The sequence below is a fragment of the Triticum urartu genome, chromosome 7A (genome assembly GCF_056163025.1).
Source record: "Triticum urartu cultivar PI428250 chromosome 7A, HENAU_Tu73, whole genome shotgun sequence".
NCBI classification, from domain to species: Eukaryota; Viridiplantae; Streptophyta; class Magnoliopsida; order Poales; family Poaceae; genus Triticum; species Triticum urartu.
In genome coordinates, this window is record NC_141879.1 from 740,663,099 (window position 1) to 740,690,386 (window position 27,288).

The 27,288-nt window shown below is 47.9% G+C and overlaps 1 protein-coding gene and 1 pseudogene across 1 annotated transcript in view; both read right to left on the minus strand.

The window, feature by feature from the left end:
- LOC147962583 (uncharacterized) overlaps positions 1-25,290 on the minus strand; it is a 35,937-nt gene extending 10,647 nt beyond the window's left edge. Inside the window, exon 1 of the mRNA XM_087534235.1 lies at positions 25,024-25,290. Within this exon, the coding sequence (XP_087390361.1) occupies positions 25,024-25,290 (267 nt within the window). The remainder of the gene's footprint in view (positions 1-25,023) is intronic.
- Positions 25,291-25,456: 166 nt separating this feature from the next.
- Positions 25,457-26,737, minus strand: LOC147962584 (uncharacterized; annotated as a pseudogene).
- Positions 26,738-27,288: the final 551 nt, after the last annotated feature.

A 27,288-nucleotide genomic window follows, 5' to 3' on the forward strand; every position in this document is an offset into this window, starting at 1 on the left:
TTATCTCGTATCCTTTGTAAGTCAATACAATCAAAGATGGTCCCCTGGACAACAAGTACAACTCATCACAAACAGTGTTGTCACCTCTGAGACGTGTTTCCAACCAACTGCTGAAAGTCCTGATGTGTTCACATGTAATCCAGTCGTCGCACTGCTCCGGGTGTTTGGAGCGCAGACTGTTCTTGTGTTCATCGACATACGAGGTCACCAAGGTAGAGTTCTGTAGAACTGTGTAGTGTGCTTGAGACCAAGAATATCCGTCCCTGCATATTATTGAGTCTCTTCCAAGAGTGCCTTTTCCAGTCAGTCTCCCCTCATACCGCGATTTAGGGAGACCTATCTTGTTAAGGCCAGGAATGAAGTCAACACAAAACCCGATAACATCCTCTGTTTGATGGCCCATGGAGATTCTTCCTTCTGGCCTAGCGCGGTTACGGACATATTTCTTTAGGACTCCCATGAACCTCTCAAAGGGGAACATATTGTGTATAAATACGGGCCCCAGGATGACAATCTCGTCGACTAGATGAACTAGGACGTGCGTCATGATATTGAAGAAGGATGGTGGGAACACCAGCTCGAAACTGACAAGACATTGCGCCACATCACTCCTTAGCCTTGGTACGATTTCTGGATCGATCACCTTCTGAGAGATTGCATTGAGGAATGCACATAGCTTCACAATGGCTAATCGGACGTTTTCCGGTAGAAGCCCCCTCAATGCAACCGGAAGCAGTTGCGTCATAATCACGTGGCAGTCATGAGACTTTAGGTTCTGAAACTTTTTCTCTGCCATATTTATTATTCCCTTTATATTCGACGAGAAGCCAGTCGTGACCTTCATACTGGGCAGGCATTCAAAGAAGATTTCTTTCTCTTCTTTCGTAAGAGCGTAGCTGGCAGGACCTTTATACTGCTTCGGAGGCATGCCGCCTTTTTCGTGTAAACGTTGCAGGTCCTCCCGTGCCTCAGGTGTATCTTTTGTCTTCCCATACACGCCCAAGAAGCCTAGCAGGTTCACGCAAAGGTTCTTCGTCACGTGCATCACGTCGATTGAGGAGCGGACCTCTAGGTCTTTCCAGTAGGGTAGGTCCCAAAATATAGATTTCTTCTTCCACATGGGTGCGTGTCCCTCAGCGTCATTCGGAACAGCTAGTCCACCGGGACCCTTTCTAAAGATTACGTAGTGTAAATCATTGACCATAGCAAGCACGTGATCACCGGTGCACATGGCGGGCTTCTTCCGGTGATCTGCCTCGCCTTTAAAATGCTTGCCTTTCTTTCAACATTGATGGTTGGTCGGAAGAAATCGACGATGGCCCAGGTACACATTCTTCCTGCATTTGTCCAGGTATATACTTTCAGTGTCATCTAAACAGTGCGTGCATGCGTGGTATCCTTTCTTTGTCTGTCCTGAAAGGTTACTGAGAGCGGGCCAATCTTTGATGGTCACGAACAGCAACGCCTTAAGGTTAAATTCCTCCTGTCTGTGCTCATCCCACGTACGTACACCGTTTCCATTCCAAAGCTGTAAAAGTTCTTCAACTAATGGCCTTAGGTACACATCAATGTCGTTGCCGGGTTGCTTAGGGCCTTGGATGAGAACTGGCATCATAATGAACTTCCGCTTCATGCACATCCAAGGAGGAAGGTTATACATACATAGAGTCACGGTCCAGGTGCTGTGATTGCTGCTCTGCTCCCCGAAAGGATTAATGCCATCCGCGCTTAAAGCAAACCATACATTCCTTGGGTCCTTTGCAAACTCATCCCAGTACTTTCTCTCGATTTTTCTCCACCGCGACCCGTCAGCGGGTGCTCTCAACTTCCCATCTTTCTTTCGGTTCTCACTGTGCCAACGCATCAACTTGGCATGCTCTTCGTTTTTGAACAGACGTTTCAACCGTGGTATTATAGGAGCATACCACATCACCTTCGCAGGAACCCTCTTCCTGGGGGGCTCGCCGTCAACATCACCAGGGTCATCTCGTCTGATCTTATACCGCAATGCACCGCATACCGGGCATGCGTTCAGATCCTTGTATGCACCGCGGTAGAGGATGCAGTCATTAGGGCATGCATGTATCTTCTCCACCTCCAATCCTAGAGGGCATACGACCTTCTTTGCTGCGTATGTACTGTCGGGCAATTCGTTATCCTTTGGAAGCTTCTTCTTCAATATTTTCAGTAGCTTCTCAAATCCTTTGTCAGCCACAGCATTCTCTGCCTTCCACTGCAGCAATTCCAGTACGGTACCGAGCTTTGTGTTGCCATCTTCGCAATTGGGGTATAACCCTTTTTTGTGATCCTCTAACATGCGATCGAACTTCATCTTCTCCTTTTGACTAATGCATTGCGTCCTTGCATCGACAATGACCCGGCGGAGATCATCATCATCGGGCACATCGTCTGGTTCCTCTTGATCTTCAGCAGCTTCACTCATGGCAGCATCATTGGGCACATCGTCTGGTTCCTCTTGATCTTCACCAGCTCCCCCCGTTGCAGCATCACCGTATTCAGGGGGCACATAGTTGTCATCGTACTCTTCTTCTTTGCCGTCTTCCATCATAACCCCTATTTCTCCGTGCCTCGTCCAAACATTATAGTGTGGCATGAAACCCTTGTAAAGCAGGTGGGAGTGAAGGATTTTCCGGTTAGAGTAAGACCTCGTATTCCCACATTCAGTGCATGGACAACACATAAAACCATTCTGCTTGTTTGCCTCAGCCGCATCGAGAAACTCATGCACGCCCTTAATGTACTCGCGGGTGTGTCTGTCACCGTACGTCCATTGCCGGTTCATCTGCGTGCATTATATATAATTAAATGTCCAAATTAATAGAAGTTCATCATCACATTAAAACCAAAGTGCATACATAGTTCTCATCTAACAACATATAGCTCTCCAGAGCATCTAATTAATTAAACCATACATTGAAACTATGTAAAACATTTCAATGCGAAAACAAATGCGATCATAATCGCAACCAAGGTAACAATTAATCCAACGGCATAATGATACCAAGCCTCGGTATGAATGGCATATTTTCTAATCTTTCTAATCTTCAAGCGCAATGCATCCATCTTGATCTTGTGATCATCGACGACATCCGCAACATGCAACTCCGATATCATCTTCTCCTCCTCAATTTTTTTTATTTTTTTCTTTCAACAAATTGTTTTCTTCTTCAACTAAATTTAACCTCTCGACAATAGGGTCGGTTGGCATTTCCGATTCACATACATCCTAGATAAATAAAATCTATGTCACGTTGGTCGGCATAATTTTCATAAACAATAAATGAACCAATAGTTATAAAGATAATATACATACCACATCCGAATCATAGACAGGACGAGGGCCGACGGGGGCGGATACCAAAACCATCGCACTATATAAGATGCAATAATAAATGTAAGAAAATGATACAAGTATCTATCTAAACATACAAGTAAGTGTTGGGGAACGTAGCATAAATTCAAAATTTTCCTACGTGTCACCAAGATCTATCTATGGAGAGACCAGCAACGAGGGGAAGGAGAGTGCATCTACATACCCTTGTAGATCGCTAAGCGGAAGCGTTCAAGAGAACGGGGTTGATGGAGTCGTACTCGTCGTGATCCAAATCACCAGAGATCCTAGTGCTGAACAGACGGCACCTCCGCGTTCAACACACGTACAGCCCGACGATGTCTCCCATGCCTTGATCCAGCAAGGAGAGAGGGAGAGGTTGAGGAAGACTCCATCCAGCAGCAGCATAACAGCGTGGTGGTGATGGAGGAGCGTGGCAATCCTGCAGGGCTTCGCCAAGCACCATGGGAGAGGAGATAAAGAGGGAGGGCTGCACCATTGAGAGAGATCAAATCGCGTGTTATGAGCAGCCCCTATGCCTCACTATATATAGGGGAGAGGGAGGAGGGTGCGCCCCCTCTAGGGTTCCCACCCCTAGGGGGGCGGCAGCCCTAGATGGGAAAGGGGAGGCGGCCAAGAGGAGGTTTCCCTCCCCCCCAAGGCACCTAGGAGGTGCCTTCCCCTTGTGGGACTCTTCCCTCCTTAAAACCCTAGGCGCATGGGCCTCTTGGGGCTGGTGCCCTTGGCCCATGTAGGCCAAGGCGCACCTCCCACAGCCCATGTGGCCCCCCGGGGCAGGTGGCCCCAACCAGTGGACCCCCAGGACCCTTCCGGTGGTCCCGGTACAATACCGATGACCCCGAAACTTGTCCCGATGGCCGAAACAGGATTTCCTATATATAAATCTTTACCATTCCGGAACTCCTCGTGACGTCCGGGATCTCATCCGGGACTCCGAACAACATTCGGTAACCACATACAAACTTCCTTTATAACCCTAGCATCATCGAACCTTAAGTGTGTAGACCCTACGGGTTCGGGAGACATGTAGACATGACCGAGATGACTCTCCGGTCAATAACCAACAGCGGGATCTGGATACCCATGTTGGCTCCCACATGTTCCACGATGATCTCATCAGATGAACCACGATGTCAAGGACTTAATCAATCCCGTATACAATTCCCTTTGTCTAGCGGTACGATACTTGCCCGAGATTCGATCGTCGGTATCCCGATACCTTGTTCAATCTCGTTACCGGCAAGTCTCTTTACTCGTTCCGTAACACATCATCCCGTGATCAACTCCTTGATCACATTGTGCACATTATGATGATGTCCTACCGAGTGGGCCCAGAGATACCTCTCCGCTTACACGGAGTGACAAATCCCAGTCTCGATTCGTGCCAACCCAACAAACACTTTCGGAGATACATGTAGTGTAACTTTATAGCCACCCAGTTACGTTGTGACGTTTGGCACACCCAAAGTATTCCTACGGTATCCGGGAGTTGCACAATCTCATGGTCTAAGGAAATGATACTTCACATTAGAAAAGCTTTAGCATACGAACTACACGATCTTTGTGCTAGGCTTAGGATTGGGTCTTGTCCATCACATCATTCTCCTAATGATGTGATCCTGTTATCAACGGCATCCAATGTCCATGGTCAGGAAACCGTAACCATCTATTGATCAACGAGCTAGTCAACTAGAGGCTTACTAGGGACATGGTGTTGTCTATGTATCCACACATGTATCTGAGTTTCCTATCAATACAATTCTAGCATGGATAATAAACGACTATCATGAACAAGGAAATATAATAATAATCAATTTATTATTGCCTCTAGGGCATATTTCCAACAGTCTCCCACTTGCACTAGAGTCAATAATCTAGTTCACATCACCATGTGATTAACACTCACAGAGTTCTGGGTTTGATCATGTTGCTTGTGAGAGAGGTTTTAGTCAACGGGTCTGAACCTTTCAGATCCGTGTGTGCTTTACAAATCTTTATGTCATCTCCTAGATGCAGCTACCACGCTTTATTTGGAGCCATTTCAAATAACTGTTCTACTTGGAGTTATTCTAAATTGTTGCTCCATTATACGTATCCGGTATCTCTACTCAGAGCTATCCGGATAGGTGTTAAGCTTGCATCGACGTAACTCTTTACGTCGAACTCTTTATCACCTCCATAATCGAGAAAATTCCTTAGTCCACTAGTTACAAAGTTTAACTTTGACCGCTGTCCTGTGATCCATTCTTGGATCACTCTTGTACCCCTTGACTGACTCATGGCAAGGCACACTTCAGGTGCGGTACACAGCATAGCATACTGTATAGAGCCTATGACAAAAGCATAGGGGACGACCTTCGTCCTTCCTCTTTCTTCTGCCGTGGTCGAGCTTTAAGTCTCAACTTCATACCTTACAACTCAGGCAAGAACTCCTTCTTTGACTGATCCATCTTGAACACCTTCAAGATCATGTCAAGGTATGTGCTCATTTGAAAGTACCATTAAGCGTTTTGATCTATCCTTATAGATCTTGATGCTCAATGATCAAGTAGCTTAATCCAGGCTTTCCATTGAAAAACACTTTCCAAATAACCCTATATGCTTTCCAGAAATTCTACATCATTTCTGATCCATAATATGTCAACAACATATACTCATCATAAATTCTATAGTGCTCCCACTCACTTCTTTGGAAATACAAGTTTCTCATAAAATTTGTATACACCCAAAATCTTTGATCATCTCATCAAAGCATACATTCCAACTCCGAGATGCTTACTCCAGTCCCTAGAAGGATTGCTGGAGCTTTGCATACTTATCAGCATCTTTCAGGATTGACAAAACCTTCCGGTTGTATCACATACAACCTTTCCTCAAGAAAATCATCGAGGAAACAATGTTTTGACATCCTATCTGCAAGATTTCATAAATAATACAGTAATCGCTAATATAATTCCAACAGACTCTTAGCATCGCTACGAGTGAGAAAGTCTCATCATAGTCAACTCCTTGAACTTGTCAAAAAACATCTTAACGACAAGTCGAGCTTTCTTAATGGTGACATTTACCATCATTGTCCGTCTTCCTTTTAAAATCCATATGTACCTAACAGCCTTACGACCATCAAGTAGTTCTTCCAAAGTCTACACTTTGTTTTCATACATGGATCCTATCTCGGATTTTATGGCCTCGAGCCATTTATCGGAATCTGGGCCCACCATCGCTTCTCCATAGCTCGTAGGTTCATTGTTGTCTAGCAACATGACTTCCAAGACAGGATTACGTACCACTCTGAAGTAGTACGCATCCTTGTCATCCCACGAGGTTTGGTAGTGACTTGATCTGAAGTTTCATGATCACTATCATAAGCTTCCACTTCAATTGGTGTAGGTGCCACAGGAACAACTTCCTGTGCCCTGCCACACACTAGTTGAAGAGACGGTTCAATAACCTCATCAAGTCTCCACCATCCTCCCACTCAATTCTTTCGAGAGAAACCTTTCCTCGAGAAAGGACCCGATTCTAGAAACAATCCCTTATTGCTTTCGGATCTGAGACAGGAGGTATACCCAACTGTTTTGGGTGTCCTATGAAGATGCATTTATCCGCTTTGGGTTCGAGCTTATCAGCCTGAAACTTTTTCACATAAGCGTCGCAGCCCCAAACTTTTAAGAAATGACAGCTTAGGTTTCTCTAAACCATAGTTCATACGGTGTCATCTCATCGGAATTACGTGGTGCCCTATTTAAAGTGAATGTGGTTGTATTTAATGCCTAACCCATAAACTATCGTGGTAATTCGATAAGAGACATCATGGTATGCATCATATCCAATAGGGTGCAGTTATGATGTTCGGACACACCATCACACTATGGTGTTCCAGGCTGTATTAGTTGTGAAACAATTTCCACAATGTCTTAATTCTATGCCAAACTCGTAATTCAGATATTCATCTCTATGATCATATCATAGATATTTTATCCTCTTGTCATGACGATCTTTCAACTTCACCCTGAAATTACTTGAACCTTTCAATAATTCAGACTCGTGATTCATCAAGTAAATATACTCAATATCTACTCAAATCATCTGTGAAGTAAGAACATAACGATATCCACTACATGCCTCAGCACTCATTGGATTGCACACATCAAAATGTATTACTTCCAACAAGTTGCTTTCTAGTTCCATTTTACTGAAAAACGAGGCTTTCAGTCATCTTGCCCATGTGGTATGATTTGCATGTCTCAAGTGATTCAAAATCAAGTGAGTCCAAACGGTCCATTTGCATAGAGTTTCTTCATGCATATCTACCAACAAACATGGTTCGCATGTCTCAATCCTTTCAAAAATGAGTGAGTCCAAAGATCCATCAACATGGAGCTTCTTCATGCGTTTTATACCGATATGACTTAAGTGGTAGTGCCACAAGTATGTGGTACTATCATTACTATCTTTTGGCATGAACATGTGTATCACTACGATCGAGATTCAATAAACCATTCATTTCAGGTGTAAGACCATTTGAAGGTATTATTCAAATAAACAGAGTAACCATTATTCTTTTTAAATGAATAACCGTATTGCGATAGACATAATCCAATCATGTCTATGCTCAACGCAAACACCAAATAACAATTATTTAGGTTTTAATACCAATCTCGATGGTAGAGGGAGCGTGCGATGCTTGATCATATCAACCTTGGAAACACTTCCAACACATATCGTCAGCTCACCTTTAGCTAGTCTCCGTTTATTCCGTAGCTTTTATTTCGAGTTACTAACACTTAGCAACCGAACCGGTATCTAATACCCTGGTGCTACTAGGAGTACTAGTAAAGTACACATTAACATAATACATCCAATATACTTCTATCGACCTTGCCAGCCTTCTTATCTACCAAGTATCTAGGGTAATTCTGCTCCAGTGGCTGTTCCCCTTATTACAGAAGCACTTAGTCTCGGGTTTGGGTTCAACCTTGGGTTTCTTCACTAGAGCAGCAGCTGATTTGCCGTTTCATGAAGTATCCCTTCTTGCCCTTGCCCTTCTAGAAACTAGTGGTTTCACCAACCATCAACAATTGATGCTCCTTCTTGATTTCTACTTTTGTGGTGTCAAACATCGCGAATATCTCAAAGATCATCATATATGTCCCTGATATATCACTAGTAGAAAACAGGGCTATGGTCCAGGCCGGCTCAGCCCATTAGTCCCGGTTCAGTGTAGAACCGGGACCAATGTGGGCATTGATCCCGGTTCGTGAGCCCAGGGGGCCGGCCGGGCCACATGGGCCATTGGTCCCGGTTCGTCTGGACCTTTTGGTCCCGGTTGGTGGGACGAACCAGGACCAATGGGCCTCGCTCCTGGCCCACCACCATTGGTCCCGGTTGGTGGCTTGAACCGGGACCAAAGGCTCCCCTTTAGTCCCGGTTCATGCCACCAACCGGGACCAATGAGGTGCCTATATATACCCCCTCGCGCAAGAGCAGAGCACAATGCTCTGTTTTTTCTGGCCGAGGGGGAGAGGGCTTTGTGGTGCTCTAGCTCACCTCCTATGCACATGAGGTGTTCGATGGAATGCCCGAGCCACACTACTTAAGCTTTCTCCTCTCGAAGGTCGACCTCCAAGCTCCATTTTCCTCGAGATTTGTACACTTCTATTAATTTGGACACTTAATTATATATAATGCATGCAGATGAACCGGCAATGGATGTACGGTGACAGACACACCCGCGAGTACATTAAGGGCGTGCATGAGTTTCTCGATGCGGCTGAGGCAAACAAGCAGAATGGTTTTATGTGTTGTCCATGCACTGAATGTGGAAATACGAGGTCTTACTCTAACCGGAAAATCCTTCACTCCCACCTGCTTTACAAGGGTTTCATGCCACACTATAATGTTTGGACGAGGCACGGAGAAATAGAGGTTATGATGGAAGACGGCGAAGAAGAAGAGTACGATGACAACTATGTGCCCCCTGAATACGGTGATGCTGCAACGGGGGGAGCTGGTGAAGATCAAGAGGAACCAGACGATGTGCCCAATGATGCTGCCACGGGTGAAGCTGCTGAAGATCAAGAGGAACCAGACGATGTGCCCGATGATGATGATCTCCGCCGGGTCATGATGCAAGGACGCAATGCATTAGTCAAAAGGAGAAGCTGAAGTTCGATCGCATGTTAGAGGATCACAAAAAAGGGTTATACCCCAATTGCGAAGATGGCAACACAAAGCTCGGTACCGTACTGGAATTGCTGCAGTGGAAGGCAGAGAATGATGTGGCTGACAAAGGATTTGAGAAGCTACTGAAAATATTAAAGAAGAAGCTTCCAAAGGATAACGAATTGCCCGACAGTACATACGTAGCAAAGAAGGTCGTATGCCCTCTAGGATTGGAGGTGGAGAAGATACATGCATGCCCTAATGACTGCATCCTCTACCGCGGTGCATACAAGGATCTGAACGCATGCCCGGTATGCAGTGCATTGCGGTATAAGATCAGACGAGATGACCCTGGTGATGTTGACGGCGAGCCCCTCAGGAAGAGGGTTCCTGCGAAGGTGATGTGGTATGCTCCTATAATACCATGGTTGAAACGTCTGTTCAGAAATGAAGAGCATGCCAAGTTGATGCGATGGCACAGTGAGAACCGAAAGAAAGATGGGAAGTTGAGAGCACCCACTGACGGGTCGCAGTGGAGAAAAATCGAGAGAAAGTACTGGGATGAGTTTGCAAAGGACCCAAGGAATTTATGGTTTGCTTTAAGCGCGGATGGCATTAATCCTTTCGGGGAGCAGAGCAGCAATCACAGCACCTGGACCGTGACTCTATGTATGTATAACCTTCCTCCTTGGATGTGCATGAAGCGGAAGTTCATTATGATGCCAGTTCTCATCCAAGGCCCTAAGCAACCCGGCAACGACATTGATGTGTACCTAAGGCCATTAGTTGAAGAACTTTTACAGCTTTGGAATGGAAACGGTGTACGTACGTGGGATGAGCACAGACAGGAGGAATTTAACCTTAAGGCGTTGCTGTTCGTGACCATCAAAGATTGGCCCGCTCTCAGTAACCTTTCAGGACAGACAAAGAAAGGATACCACGCATGCACGCACTGTTTAGATGACACTGAAAGTATATACCTGGACAAATGCAGGAAGAATGTGTACCTGGGCCATCGTCGATTTCTTCCGACCAACCATCAATGTTGAAAGAAAGGCAAGCATTTTAAAGGCGAGGCAGATCACCGGAAGAAGCCCGCCATGTGCACCGGTGATCACGTGCTTGCTATGGTCAATGATTTACACTACGTAATCTTTAGAAAGGGTCCCGGTGGACTAGCTGTTCCGAATGACGCTGAGGGACACGCACCCATGTGGAAGAAGAAATCTATATTTTGGGACCTACCCTACTGGAAAGACCTAGAGGTCCGCTCCTCAATCGACGTGATGCACGTGACGAAGAACCTTTGCGTGAACCTGCTAGGCTTCTTGGGCGTGTATGGGAAGACAAAAGATACACCTGAGGCACGGGAGGACCTGCAACGTTTACACGAAAAAGGCGGCATGCCTCCGAAGCAGTATAAAGGTCCTGCCAGCTACGCTCTTACGAAAGAAGAGAAAGAAATCTTCTTTGAATGCCTGCCCAGTATGAAGGTCACGACTGGCTTCTCGTCGAATATAAAGGGAATAATAAATATGGCAGAGAAAAAGTTTCAGAACCTAAAGTCTCATGACTGCCACGTGATTATGACGCAACTGCTTCCGGTTGCATTGAGGGGGCTTCTACCAGAAAACGTCCGATTAGCCATTGTGAAGCTATGTGCATTCCTCAATGCAATATCTCAGAAGGTGATCGATCCAGAAATCGTACCAAGGCTAAGGAGTGATGTGGCGCAATGTCTTGTCAGTTTCGAGCTGGTGTTCCCACCATCCTTCTTCAATATCATGACGCACGTCCTAGTTCATCTAGTCGACGAGATTGTCATCCTGGGGCCCGTATTTATACACAATATGTTCCCCTTTGAGAGGTTCATGGGAGTCCTAAAGAAATATGTCCGTAACCGTGCTAGGCCAGAAGGAAGCATCTCCATGGGCCATCAAACAGAGGATGTTATCGGGTTTTGTGTTGACTTCATTCCTGGCCTTAACAAGATAGGTCTCCCTAAATCGCGGTATGAGGGGAGACTGACTGGAAAAGGCACTCTTGGAAGAGACTCAATAATATGCAGGGACGGATATTCTTGGTCTCAAGCACACTACACAGTTCTACAGAACTCTACCTTGGTGACCTCGTATGTCGATGAACACAAGAACAGTCTGCGCTCCAAACACCCGGAGCAGTGCGACGACTGGATTACATGTGAACACATCAGGACTTTCAGCAGTTGGTTGGAAACACGTCTCAGAGGTGACAACACTGTTTGTGATGAGTTGTACTTGTTGTCCAGGGGACCATCTTTGATTGTATTGACTTACAAAGGATACGAGATAAATGGGAACACATTTTACACGATCGCCCAAGATCAAAAGAGCACCAACCAAAACAGCGGTGTCCGCTTTGATGCAGCAACCGAGAGCGGAAAGGACACATATTATGGTTACATAGTGGACATATGGGAACTTGACTACGGACCTGATTTTAAGGTCCCTTTGTTTAAGTGCAAATGGGTCAATCTGTTAGGCGGCGGGGTACAGGTAGACCCACAGTACGGAATGACAACAGTGGATCTGAAAAATCTTGGGTACACTGACGAACCGTTCATCCTAGCCAATGATGTGGCACAGGTTATCTATGTGAAGGACATGTCTACCAAACCGAGAAAAAGAAAAGATAAGGAAGCGAATACATCATACGATGAGCCAAAGCGCCACATAGTTCTTTCAGGAAAAAGGGACATCCTGGGAGTGGATGGCAAGACAGACATGTCTGAAGATTATGAAAAGTTTCATGAAATTCCTCCCTTCAATGTCAAGGCTGACCCAAGCATCCTGATAAACAGTGAAGATTATCCATGGTTACGGCGCAATAAGCAAATGACACAAGCGAAGAAAAAGTGAAGACTTTCTCCCGCAATAAGCAAATGCTATGTGGGTGAAATTATGATACCATCCCAACTTTCAACTTTTTCAGAGTTCATTTGAAATGCTTTCATGTCTTATGGTTCGAAACTTTGATACTTCGAAAGTGATTGTCCATTTTGTACACAAAGTGCATCAAGTTTTTGTCGTAACCCTCTCTACTTTTTGGAACATGCTATGTGGGTGAAATGATGATACCATGCCAACTTTCAACCTTTTCAGAGTTCATTTTGAAATGCTTTCCAATTTCAGAGTCATTTAGCTCAAAGAATAAATTAATAGCAAACAGAATGAACTACAAAACTTTTATGAAAATAAAAACAATCAATTAAAATATTATGTTATGATAATTAAAATAAAACTATAATATTCTTCAATAGCAAAAAGAATATAATTTTTGTGACCTAAAATCAAACTATAAGTATTTAATTGTAAGTATAAATAAAAAATAAATAGCAAAGAAGAAAAAAAATTCTATTTTTATAGTAAAGTTATTCATAAACTAGTGATTCACACAAATTTTTAAAAATTCAAATTTAAACTATTTAAAATTTAAAACTAATGGCACTAACAGAAAGTTTTTATAATTTTTGTGACCTAAAAGCAAAAAGAAATCACTAAAAAACTGTAAGTATTTAGTTTTTAGTAGAAATAAAAAATAAAAAACCAAAAAAATGTAGAAATAAAAAAGAAAAAACCAAAAAAAATGCCACCTACTGGGCCTCCACGGCCTGAATACGACTAGAAACCCTACATGGGCCAGGATTCAGGCCCGCAGAAGGCCCAATAGGCCCACGGGCATAGCAGTGTCAAATTAGGCCCATAGGCCTGCAGTTCAGAGGAGTTCGAGAGGGAGGAGGCAGCAGAGCTTATAAACTGGTGTTGGGCGCTGTCAACTAGCGATGTGGGACTAAACTTTTGGGCGCGGGGCGCACAAGGGCATTGGTCCCGGTTGGTGGCACCAACCGGGACTAAAGGGTGCATTCGTCACGGTTCGTGGCACCAACCGTGACCATTGCCCTCCTTTAGTCCCGGTTGGGGCCACCAACCGGGACCAATGGGCTTCGCTTCCCGCCCTTTGGGCTGCCGAAAAGAGGCCATTGGTCTCGGTTCGTGGAAGCAACCGGGACTAATGCCCACCTTTAGTCCCGGTTGCTGCCACGAACCGAGACTAAAGCCTCTGCTATATAAGGCCACACTTTGGAATTTTTCATTCTCATCTTGCAGTTGCAGTTGCCGACGCCGCCAGGCTGCCCCGACGCCGCCCGCCCCCATCGTCGCCGTCGCCCGCGCCCATCGTGGCCGTCGCCCGAGACGCGCGCCGCCCCGGCCCGCCCCCGTCGCCGTCGCCCTCGTCCCTGCCCCGACGCGCACCGCCCCGTCCCGCCCTCGCCGTCGCCCGCGCCGGCCGGCCCCTTGCCCGCCGCCCCGGCCCGCCGTCGCCGTCGCCCGCGTCTCCTACCCCAAGCGCGCGCCCACTGCCCCATCGCCATCCTCGCCGCCGACTCCGCGGTCCTCCTCTGGTCCGGCCGGCGCCCTAGCTAGCATTTTTTTCATATATATGCTTTTTTTCATATATATATATATGCTTGTTTTTTTATATATATGTATACATATGTTCTCTGTGTATATATCTATGTTCATGTATATATGCAAATGATAGTTTTTTTAGAAAAATAGGATTTTTTTCCGTTCATAGATTTTTTTGGTGATATTAATTATTGTAAATATGAAAATGTTTGTATATTCATATGAACAAATGAATTAGAAGAGGGAGAAGAAGAGGGGGTCGAGAGGGGGTCTAGGGTCGCCGAGGGGTCGAGGGTCGTCGAACATGAGAGGAGGAAGAGGATAAAAAAGAAGAGGAATAAGAAAAGAAAAAAGAGGAGAAGAAAGAATAGAGGAGATGATCTTCTCCTCTATTCTTTCTTCTCCTCTTTTTTTCTTCTTCTTCCTCTTTTTTTATCGGGAACGAGGGTCGTCGAGGGTCGCCGAGCGACAGAGGAAGAAGAGGATAAAATAGAAGAGGAAGAAAAAAAAGAGAGGGGTCGACGGTCGCCTAGGGGTCGAGGGTCGAGAGGGGGTCTAGGGTCGCCGAGAGGGGAGAGGAAGACGAGGAGAAATAAATAAGAAGAAGAAAAAAGAAGAAAAAGAAGATGAGAAGAAGAAAGGAATAGAGGAGAAGAAGAGAAAAATAAAATATATATTCTATTTTCTCTTTTCTCCTCTATTCCTTTCTTCTTCTCCTTTTTTTTTCTTCTTTTTTTTCTTCGACACGTGGGGGGGGGGGGTCGAGAACGCCGGACATTCATGAGAGAGGCGAGGAAGAAGGGGAAGAAGAGGAGAGGAAGAAGAGGAAGTCTTCTCCTCTATTCTTTCTTCTCTTCTTTTTTCTTCTTCTTCTTCCTCTTTATTTTATCGGGAACGAGGGTCGTCGAGAGGGTCGCTGAGCGGTAGAGGAGAAACCCTAAATAGAAAGTATCGTCGGTGTGAGATACATGTACCGTCGGTGTCGGACACTACATCCACATCCCACAAGTGGCGCGGGCTTCGACGCCCACGTCACTTGTGGGACGTGGATGTAGTGTCCGACACCGAAGGCCACATGTATCTCACACCCACGATACTTGCTAGCTATTTAGGCTATCCTCTACCGAAAAGAAGAGGAGAAATAAATAAGAAGAAGAAAAAAGAAGAAAAAGAAGAGGAGAAGAAGAAAGGAATAGTGGAGAAGAAGAGAAAATAGAATATATTCTATTTTCTCTTTTCTCCACTATTCCTTTCTTCTTCTCCTCTTTTTTTCTTCTTTTCTTCTTCTTCTTCTTCTTCTTCTTATTAGCCGGAAGTAGAGAGAGGTTTCCTAGTGTCAAAGTATTGAAGAAATCCATGCCTTCATCATTAGCCGGAAGTAACCAGGGCATGTTGGTACGAAGTTCTGCAAAGTTATTCTGGAATGGAGTCCCGGATAGAATAATCCGCTTTTTGGTACGAATTCAGCAAAGGCCTTCCAAATAGCGATATTCGGAAGGCTCTTGCTGAACTTTGTACCAAAAAGCGAATTATTCTATCTGGGACTCCGTTCCAGAACAACTTTGAAGAGCTTCGTACCATCATGCACATGTTACTTTCGCCTAATGATGAAGACATGGTTTTGTTGAATCCTTTGACACTAGGCAACCTCCCGACCCCTCGGCGATCCTCTCGAACATGAGAGGAAGAAGAGGGTCGTCTAGGGGTCGAGGGTTCCAGGGTCGTCGAGGGTTCGAGGGGTCGAGGATCGCCGAGGGGTCGAGAGAGGTTTCCTAGTGTCAAAGTATTGAAGAAATCCATGCCTTCATCATTAGCCGGAAGTAACGAGGGCATGTTGGTACGAAGTTCTGCAAAGTTGTTCTGGAATGGAGTCCCGGATAGAATAATCCGCCTTTTGGTACGAATTCAGCAAAGGCCTTCCAAATAGCGATATTCGGAAGGCTCTTTCTGAACTTTGTACCAAAAAGCAAATTATCCTATCTGGGACTCCGTTCCAGAACAACTTTGAAGAGCTTCGTACCATCATGCACATGTTACTTTCGCCTAATGATGAAGACATGGTTTTGTTGAATCCTTTGACACTAGGCAACCTCCCGACCCCTCGACGATCCTCTCGAACATGAGAGGAAGAAGAGGGTCGTCTAGGGGTCGAGGGTTCTTCTCCTCTATTCTTTCTTCTCCTCTTATTTTTCTTCTTCTTCCTCTTTTTTTTATCGGGAACGAGGGTCGTCGAGGGACATAGATGTAGTGTCGTCGTTGTCGATATATACCCCCTCCCGATAGCTTACTATGATTAGGTAGCTAGTTCTACGTTTGGCACTAATATATCCATCTGTCATGTTTGAATAATAATTGCCATGTTGTAAATATTTGTAGAAACTATGGACACCGCCCTAGACGAAGCAACAAAAGAAGCGTTGTTGAGGGACATAATCGTAGAAGGAAGTGATGCCATCTCGTTGTTTCTCAACGAAACCGATGGTCTGGAAGGAGAGGGTGAACAAGCTGGCTACGGTGACCTAATGCCGGTGCAAGAAGAAGAACATGAGGACGGCTCCGGTGACCCAATGCCGGTGCAAGAAGGAGACCGTGATGACGGCTCCGGTGACCGAACCGAGTCCGGCCAGGTATATATATTAGTTAAGCCTATGCTGACTAGCTGATTGATGCATTCATTGTTTTGGTATGTACACATATTAATTAAGTCTTTGTTCTTTTTTCTAGCCCTCCGAATCGAGCACAACTTCGGTAAAGAGACGAGGCCCGAAGAAAAAGTTGAGCTCGGATGAAAAGTTTGAGATCATAGCAATCGCGCCCGACGGCCAACCTATTGAACCCCTCCGGACAAAGAGCGCATTTGTTGCTCAGTGCGGGGTTCTGGTTAGGGAAAAGATCCCGATAAGCATCCAGCAATGGTTTAAGCCGGCTACAGAAGACCCTGAGGTGTCTTATGTCAATGATATGCAGAAAAATTATCTTTGGACTGAGCTGAAGTCAAATTTCACCCTACCGCCTGAGGATAATCCAGAGAACCCAGTTAAAGAGAAATTAATCAAGTCTTTTGCTCTGAAGAGGATGGCAGAACTATTCAGGAGGTGGAAGAAAGAGCTGAATAAGTTTGTCGAAAATAATGAGACACCAGAATTCAAGGGCAGATATGAGAAGATCAGAGATCACTGGCCCGCATTTGTGGCCCACAAGACATCAGAAAAGAGTAAGAAGATGTCGGCGACAAACAAGCAAAATGCTGCGAAGAAGAAGCTTCACCATCGCACGGGGTCAGGTGGCTACCTCGTAGCCCGGCCTAAGTGGTCCAAGACTGAGAATGATCTGGTTCATAAAGGGATCGAACCAGAGACAATTAACTGGCCAGACCATTGCCGGACTTGGTTCTTCGGGGCTGGCGGAACACTGGACCCTGTAACAGGGAAGTGCATTTGGACGAACGATCAAATGGACATACCAGTCAGTAAGCTTAAGCAGTATATTGAAGCAGCGCAGGAAGGGACGTTCTTTCCAGACAGAGAGAACGACGAGCTCACAATGGCCCTCGGGAATCCTGAGCACCCTGGACGGACACGAGGCACGCCAGGCTCCATTCCGTGGAAGGTTGGGTTTCCGGACGCAGGCGGTTACAAATCCCATGAGAGGAGGAAAAAAGTGCAGCAGACCCAAATACAGGCACTGCAAGCAAGGGTAGACGTGATAGAGGAACGAGAAGCAAATCGCAGCAAACGTACTGCCGAAGCCTCCCCCGAAGCTACCCCGCCATCTCAGCGCAGAAGCAGCGTGGCTTCCACCGAGCTGCTTCAGCTGGAGCATGCCTTGACGGCTCCTGCCAGCTATCCCGTGGATGCTATAACGGAGTCTCAAAATTGCCACCTTATGACGCAATGGATGAATTTGAAGGTCAAGGCGGCTGTTGGCTCTGTTTATCCTACTAAACCCGGCGCAACTTTTCACTGCCGGCCGATTCCAGAAGGATATGCTAGGGTGATGGTGGATGAGATAACAGAGGGATTTGAGGACCTCCAGCTTGACCACCCTACCGGTGAAGGGGAGACTCGGCTGGGGTCTGCTCTGAAGACTCCATGCCTATGGCGGAAGGAGCTCATCAACCTTCCGAACTGGACGCCACCGCCTCCTCCTCCTCCTCCGGCGAGTCAGGGCACTCCGCCTCCACCGCCTCCTCCTCCGGCGAGTGACGATCAGGGCCCTCGGCTGGCTCCTTCTCCGGCGCGTGGCGGCACTCTGCCTCCTTCTCCGCCTGCGCCGACGCGCCCGAGCAGCCAGCCTCCTCCTTCTCCGCCTCGTCAGCAAGGGCGGAAGAGACCTGCCGCCGCTCCAGCTGCTCCTGCGCGTCGTAGTCCTTCTCCTCCGCCGCTTAAGCAAGTAAAGAAGACAACCGCTCCGTCTGCCCGGTCGGCGTCTAGCAGTACAAACAGAGGCGGGAGGACATACAGATTCGGTCCTTCTCTGAAGACTCCAGAGAAGTTACCATATGAGAGGACCCTGGAGGAGAACGCTGAGATCGCGCGAGAAGAAGTGAGGAACTTCTTTGAAGGGGTGAAAGCAAAGAAACATCCACCTCCGGAGGAGAAGGTAGATCGGGTGAAAGTGAAGCGCACTCTGGCTGCCCTGACAAAACCACCGAAGTCTGATCCGCCGAAAGGAAACTATGACCGCATTATTGGAAAGGAATTTGCCGAAGCGGAGCGGTCGGGAAGTACTGTCAGTGATCAAAGGCTGAAAGAACGACGAGCAGCTGGGAAACAAATTGCCCAGCTCGGCGAACAAGCGAAGCAATCGTGCCCCCCGCTCAAGGTGCCTAGCCACAACGTCGATAATGATCCGAGGATGGTACCCGGTTATAGCAATCTTGCAGATTACCTACCCGACGAAGTACATCATGAACCCATGGAGGTGCAGATACAAAGATACGAGTACGGGAAGCCTCTCGTCAAAGATGAAAGATCTCTATCAACGATGATGCGAAGATTGCATGATTGGTACTTGAAAATCTGCAGAGACTCTGGGGGGAGGAGTACTTTGTATGCGAGAGTTAAACCGGAGCATGACCTCGTTGGAATTGATCTGTTGCCTGTTCCATTTGAGGAGTTCTATCAGTTTTTCAATAAATTGGCCCTCGATAAAACAACGGTCGCCTGCTACTGTCTGTAAGTAGTACTACTTCTATCATTAAGTTTCTCTATATAGCTTAGCTCTTTCATTGCATGTATTTATAATCATCCTCACTATATTATGCAGATTGAAGATCGCCGAATTGAAGAAAAGACAAGTCAGTGATATTGGGTTCATTAACACATATCTCATAGATGCAACTCAGGTTAAACTTCATGCCGCAGCTATCGAGGCCAGCTTGCTACGATCGTTCGTAATAAATCAAAACAAAGATATAATACTCTTTCCTTACAACTTCAGGTGAGTGTTACTGTCTTGTGCGTATTCGGTTTCCCTTATATATTAGTCAAGGTTATAGTAATGTAATTGATGAGTTATGCATGTGTGTGCAGTTACCACTATATTCTCCTAGAGATTAAGCTTGAGCAGGGAGTAGTAACCGTCTTGGACTCTAAACGAAAAGATCCCAAGGAGTATGCGGACATGACTGAAATCCTCAAGAAGTAAGTTAAATCGATCATTATCCACCATATCAGCAACTTTGTTCATTTCCTGATATCAAGTAATTGTTTTCTTTGTCCGGCAGGGTTTGGAGAAAATTCACCAAAACAGTTCCGGGACTGCCGAAGGAGCTGGAATTTAGACACCCGAAAGTAAGTACTATAGTAGCATGTTCCGCGCATCTCCTAGTGATTCAAGCGCTAGTTTCATCAATACCATTTAGCATTCTTGCTTATCAGTTTGATTGACCTCTATTTCTTGTAAAGTGGTTGTGGCAGGAACAAGGGAATGATTTCTGTGGATACTACATCTGCGAGTCCATCCGCCACACGACCTGTGAGCGGGGCGGGTACTCTAACGAACAATATGAAGTACGTAAATAACAACATTCACAATTTTATTTTATTACCATCATTTGTGTTGAGTTTCATTCATTTTTTTATATATATATATATATGTATTGACCCCCTTCTTCAAATTAGATGTTTCGGAAGCGGGATGAACTCCTAGCACCAGCTCGCATGCGAGCAATTCAAGAGGAATTGGCGGCATTCTTTCTTGACCACGTGATCCCTGAAGACGGAGAATTCTATGTGGACCCTGAGTCCGTATGATTATATTTGTAAGAGATAATTATTGTATATATGTAGCCGGTAGTGTCAGATAGATATACGAGAACTTGTTGTTCGACCAATCTCTCGGAGAAGGAGAGGTGGTCGATATCACTTCTCTCTGTATATATGCATATATGTTCATGACGATCTTCTGTTTCCTTCGTTTGCTTACTAGCTAGCTAGCGTGTCTAGTCCTCTCTATATACGTATGTATAGTACGTAGCGTCGACCAAGCACGGACATAAGAGAGGACACTTCTCTCTATTAATTATAACTAGCTAACACAATATATGAAACACCTAAATTAACCCCGCAAAACCCCCAACCCCCCCCCCCTTTCAAAAAAAAAAACAAAAACCCCAGCCACAGAAGTGCTGACGCGTGGATGCCTATTGGTCCCGGTTGGTGCCACCAACCGGGACCAAAGGGTCACCTGACTGGGCTCTGCGCACTGCCCACGTGGAGGGCCTTTAGTCCCGGTTCTGGATTGAACCGGGACTAAAGGGGGGAGGTATTAGTACTGACACTTTAGTCCCGGTTCCGGAACCGGGACTAAAGGCTCTTACGAACCGGGACTATAGGCCCTTTTTTTACCAGTGTATCATAGTTCATCATGAAGCTCTAGCAACTTGGTGGTAATGACTTCGGAAAAACATCACTATCTCATCTGGAAGATCAACTCCCACTCGATTCAAATGATTGTTGTACTTAGACAATCTGAGCACAAGCTCAACAATTGAGCTTTTCTCCCTTAGTTTGCAGGCTAAGAAAATCGTCGGAGGTCTTATACCTCTTGACATGGGCATGAGCCTGAAATCCCAATTTCAGCCCTCGAAACATCTCATATGTTCCGCGACGTTTCAAAAAACATCTTTGGTGCCTCAATTCTAAACCATTTAGCATTACGCACTGAACTATCATGTAGTTATCAAAATGTGTATGTCAGATGTTCGCAACATCCACAGACAACGTTCGAGGTTCAGCACACTGAGCGGTGCATTAAGGACATAAGCCTTCTTGAAGCAATGAGGACAAACCTTAGTTTATGGACCTAGTCCGCAAATTACTACTATCAACTTTCAACTAAATTTTCTCTAGGAACATATCTAAACAGTAGAACTGAAGCGCGAGCTACGACATAATTTGCGAAGACCTTTTGACTATGTTCAGGATAATTAAGTTCATCTTGTGAACTCCCACTCAGATAGACATCCCTCTAGTCATCTAAGTGATTACATGATCCGAGTCAACTAGGCCATGTCCGATCATCACGTGAGACGGACTAGTCATCATCGGTGAACATCTTCATGTTGATCGTATCTACCATACGACTCATGCTCGACCTTTCGGTCTCTTGTGTTCTGAGGCCATGTCTGTACATGCTAGGCTCGTCAAGTTAACCCTAAGTGTTTTGCATGTGTAAAACTGTCTTACACCCGTTGTATGTGAACGTAAGGATCTATCACACCCGATCATCACGTGGTGCTTTGAAACGACGAACTTTAGCAACGGTGCACAGTTAGGGGAGAACACATTCTTGAAATTTTAATGAGGGATCATCTTATTTACTACCGTCGTTCTAAGTAAACAAGATGCAAAAACATGATAAACATCACATGCAATCAAATAGTGACATGATATGGCCAATATCATATTGCTCCTTTTGATCTCCATCTTCGGGGCTCCATGATCATCATCGTCACCGGCATGACACCATGATCTCCATCATCATGATCTCCATCATCGTGTCTTCTTGAAGTTGTCACGTCATCTATTACTTCTACTACTACAGCTAACGGTTAGCAATAAAGTAAAGTAATTACATGATGTTTATGTTGACACGCAGGTCATAAATAAATTAAGACAACTCCTATGGCTCCTGCCGGTTGTCATACTCATCGACATGCAAGTCGTGATTCCTATTACAAGAACATGATCAATCTCATACATCACATATATCATTCATCACATCCTTTGGCCATATCACATCACATAGCATACCCTGCAAAAACAAGTTAGACGTCCTCTAATTGTTGTTTGCATGTTTTACGTGGCCGCTATGGGTTTCTAGCAAGAACGTTTCTTACCTACGCAAAACCACAATGTGATATGCCAATTGCTATTTACCCTTCATAAGGACCCTTTTCATCCAATCCGATCCGACTAAAGTGGGAGAGACAGACACCCGCCAGCCACCTTATGCAACTAGTGCATGTTTTTTGGTGGAACCAGTCTCACGTAAGAGTACGTGTAAGGTCGGTCCGGGCCGCTTCATCCCACAATGCCACCGAATCAAGATTGGACTAGTAACGGTAAGCATATTGAACAAAATCAACGCCCACAACTACTTTGTGTTCTACTCGTGCATAGAAACTACGCATAGACCTAGCTCATGATGCCACTGTTGGGGAACGTAGCATAAATTCAAAATTTTCCTACGTGTCACCAAGATCTATCTATGGAGAGACCAGCAACGAGGGGAAGGAGAGTGCATCTACATACCCTTGTAGATCGCTAAGCGGAAGCGTTCAAGAGAATGGGGTTGATGGAGTCGTACTCGTCGTGATCCAAATCACCGGAGATCCTAGTGCCGAACAGACGGCACCTCCGCGTTCAACACACGTACAGCCCGACGATGTCTCCCATGCCTTGATCCAGCAAGGAGAGAGGGAGAGGTTGAGGAAGACTCCATCCAGCAGCAGCACAACGGCGTGGTGGTGATGGAGGAGCGTGGCAATCCTGCAGGGCTTCGCCAAGCACCATGGGAGAGGAGATAAAGAGGGAGGGCTGCACCATTGAGAGAGATCAAATCGCGTGTTATGAGCAGCCCCTATGCCTCACTATATATAGGGGAGAGGGAGGAGGGTGCGCCCCCTCTAGGGTTCCCACCCCTAGGGGGGGCGGCAGCCCTAGATGGGAAAGGGGAGGCGGCCAAGAGGAGGTTTCCCTTCCCCCCAAGGCACCTAGGAGGTGCCTTCCCCTTGTGGGACTCTTCCCTCCTTAAAACCCTAGGTGCATGGGCCTCTTGGGGCTGGTGCCCTTGGCCCATGTAGGCCAAGGCGCACCTCCCACAGCCCATGTGGCCCCCCGGGGCAGGTGGCCCCACCCGGTGGACCCCCGGGACCCTTCCGGTGGTCCCGGTACAATATCGATGACCCCGAAACTTGTCCCGATGGCCGAAACAGGATTTCCTATATATAAATCTTTACCATTCCGGAACTCCTCGTGACGTCCGGGATCTCATCCGGGACTCCGAACAACATTCGGTAACCACATGCAAACTTCCTTTATAACCCTAGCGTCATCGAACCTTAAGTGTGTAGACCCTACGGGTTCGGGAGACATGCAGACATGACCGAGATGACTCTCCAGTCAATAACCAACAGCGGGATCTGGATACCCATGTTGGCTCCCACATGTTCCACGATGATCTCATCGGATGAACCACGATGTCAAGGACTTAATCAATCCCGTATACAATTCCCTTTGTCTAGCGGTACGATACTTGCCCGAGATTCGATCGTCGGTATCCCGATACCTTGTTCAATCTCATTACCGGCAAGTCTCTTTACTCGTTCCGTAACACATCATCCCGTGATCAACTCCTTGATCACATTGTGCACATTATGATGATGTCCTACCGAGTGGGCCCAGAGATACCTCTCCGCTTACACGGAGTGACAAATCCCAGTCTCGATTCGTGCCAACCCAACAGACACTTTCGGAGATACATGTAGTGTACCTTTATAGCCACCCAGTTACGTTGTGACGTTTGGCACACCCAAAGTATTCCTACGGTATCCGGGAGTTGCACAATCTCATGGTCTGAGGAAATGATACTTGACATTAGAAAAGCTTTAGCATACGAACTACACGATCTTTGTGCTAGGCTTAGGATTGGGTCTTGTCCATCACATCATTCTCCTAATGATGTGATCCCGTTATCAACGACATCCAATGTCCATGGTCAGGAAACCGTAACCATCTATTGATCAACGAGCTAGTCAACTAGAGGCTTACTAGGGACATGGTGTTGTCTATGTATCCACACATGTATCTGAGTTTCCTATCAATACAATTCTAGCATGGATAATAAACGATTATCATGAACAAGGAAATATAATAATAATCAATTTATTATTGCCTCTAGGGCATATTTCCAATAGTAAGAATATTTTTCCTTTCAGAAAGAAGATAACAACAAGAGGCTCACCACGGTGGTGTTGGTGATGAGATCGGCGCGGGTGATCGACGACGGTGAAGACGGGGACGGGGCGTGACGGACCGCTAAATCTAGACAAATCTCGAGGAAAATGGAGCTTGGAGGTCGAGCTTCGAGAGGAGAAAGCTTAAGTAGTGTGGCTCGGGCATTCCATCGAACACCTCATGTGCATAGGAGGTGAGCTAGAGCACCACAAAGCCCTCTCCCCCTCGGCCAGAAAAAACAGAGCACTGTGCTCTGCTCTTGCGCGAGGGGGTATATATAGGCACCTCATTGGTCCCGGTTGGTGACATGAACCGGGACTAAAGGGGAGCCTTTGGTCCCGGTTCAAGCCACCAACCGGGACCAATGGTGGTGGGCCAGGAGCGAGGCCCATTGGTCCCGGTTCATCCCACAAACCGGGGCCAAAAGGTCCAGATGAACCGGGACCAATGGCCCACGTGGCCCGGCCGGCCCCCTGGGCTCACGAACCGGGACCAATGCCCACATTGGTCCTGGTTCTAGACTGAACCGGGACTAATGGGCTGACCCGGCCTGGACCATAGCCCTGTTTTCTACTAGTGCTAGCTGGTCCTTGAACTTGGCTGTGAACTTGTCCAGCGTGTCCACTGTGACATCTTCCCCGTCCCTGATGATCCCCAGACTGTGACACACGAGCTTTTCCGCCTCCTTGGCTGCTGGAGCAGCAACCTGCTTGTCGCCGGAGCGCCTAATCTGTTGCAGCGAAAGGCCGCCTCTTGTGGAGATTTTAACGCCGGCAAGCGTCTTACGGCGAGCTGTGGGTGCCCTGGGCGGAGATGATGCAGGCGAGGCGAGGATGCCCATCTGCCGAGCCTCGAAGATGGGCGCCAGCGCAGCTCCGGTGCCCTGAAGGCTATGGCCACGCGACGGAGAAGGCGTGCGGCGCAACGGTCCGTCAGCAACCAGTGGTGGAGGGGGGAGGACTCGAAGCCAGGAGGTTTGGCAGGCGATGACAGGGGCCGAAGTAGCGTCACGGGTGAGTAGAGCTCGAGCAGAGACGGGCTGGGCTCGCTGAGGAGCAGGGGAGAGCTCCTGTCCTCAGCATGCTTTGACCTCGGGCTTGCCGGCAGGACTGTTGTAGGGGAAAGCGGGGGGACGCCTGGGGGGTGAGGCTCTCCGCTGATCGGCGCCTGGCAGAGCGGGGAGAGGCCGAGCGCAAGGGGCTGCGACCGCGAGCACCAGCCACCAGGGTAGGCATCAGCTCGGGGGCACGCTCAGACTCGCCGCTGCCCGAGCCTGACCCACGCAGGCGAATGGCAGCGTCATCTACAGGGGGCGCTGCCGGCGCGAGGGCCGCGGCAGGGCTGCCGGCGCGCCGCCGCCCACCGGAACGGTCCCTGGTGCGCGCATCCCGCAGGCGCTCCCGCGTGTTGCGGGAGAGAGAGCGCCGCAGCATGGCGCCCCATCCCTCGCGTGAGCGGTCCTCAGGACGCCCACGACGGCAATCTCGGTCCCCTTCGTCGTCGTCGCGCCTGTCTGGGCGACGTTCGGCTCGCCCCAGCTCAGCACGTCGGTCCCTGGGGGCGATGGTGCCGTCGACGACACGCCGGTACCAGGTGAACTCGTGGACGTCCGGGGGCGGAGGGTTGTCGTCGTCGTCGGCCGCCTTGGAGTGGTCCTCATGGAGATTAAGGTGGATGAGGACGCGGTGACGAAGCCCTCGCCGTCCACGGCGACGGTGCCCACGAGCCGGAAGAGTGAGCTACTTCACCTTGGGGATGGCGCTAGGATCAACCATCCATGCCCAGAGAGCCAAATCCCTTGTGTCTTCTTTGCATCGAGAGTGCGGCTCGATGTAGTCGAGTGAGCAGCCGCGGCCGATGAGGAAGGTGGCGATGTACTCGTTCCACCCGTGCAGAGGAACACCCTCCATGCACAGGCGGACGCGGTGGAGCATGTCTTCATTTTCGGCGTGCGCCTCAAGCCTCCACTCGCGCACGTAAATGCGGTAGCCGACGCCTGGGAGGTTACCGCGGGACACAGCGTCAGCGCAATGGTGCTGGTGCATGAACCGGATGAAGAACTGCTCCGGATAGTGTTTGACCACCTCGACGTCGGCCGGGCGCGCACCCAGAGCCAAAGCCAGCTCAGTGGCGACCTGCCTGCACGGGACGTCCTGCCGCGCGCCCTCCAGCCATGCCACAGCGGCATTGGTGGAGAGCAGGGCAGACTCTGCCTGCATCTCGGGAGTGGCGGGGACGACGACGTAGTCCACCTCCGGCCTGACAGAGGCGTCTCCGAGGCGCGGCATGGCTGTCCGAGGAGCAGTAGCCTGCGGAAGCGGACGAGGAACCTCCCAGCCACGACCAGGACGCGGCACCGCCAGACCCGAAGCAGCAGCAGGGTGAGGCAGAGGTGGTGGTGGTACTGCGGGGCCGTCAATGAAGCTGAGCGGCTTCCACTGGTTCTTGCAACCACGCGACATGTGCCCATTAAGAAGGCAGCGGGAGCAGCGGATGGGCTCGCGGCAAGCCGAAGCTCTGTGTCCGCGGGCGATGCACCGACAGCATCGGCCCAAGAGCCAACGAGGGATGGGAGGCGGCATGAATGCCGAAGCGGCGAAAGCCGGGCGGCGCGGGCCATTACGTGACACGACGAGCTGCTAGTCGCCGGTCGCCTCGCCAGTCGCCACAACCTCGCGCCCCGCGCACGTCCTAACTACCGGCATTGAAGGCGCGGCCACAGCAGGACGGGAGGAGGCCAGCTGCCCCTGTCTCCCCGCAGTTAAGGCGAGGGTCGATTTGAAAATGCGAGGTGCCCGCGGCAGAAGCGGCGCGCACAGATCCAGCCAGGGTGCGGCCC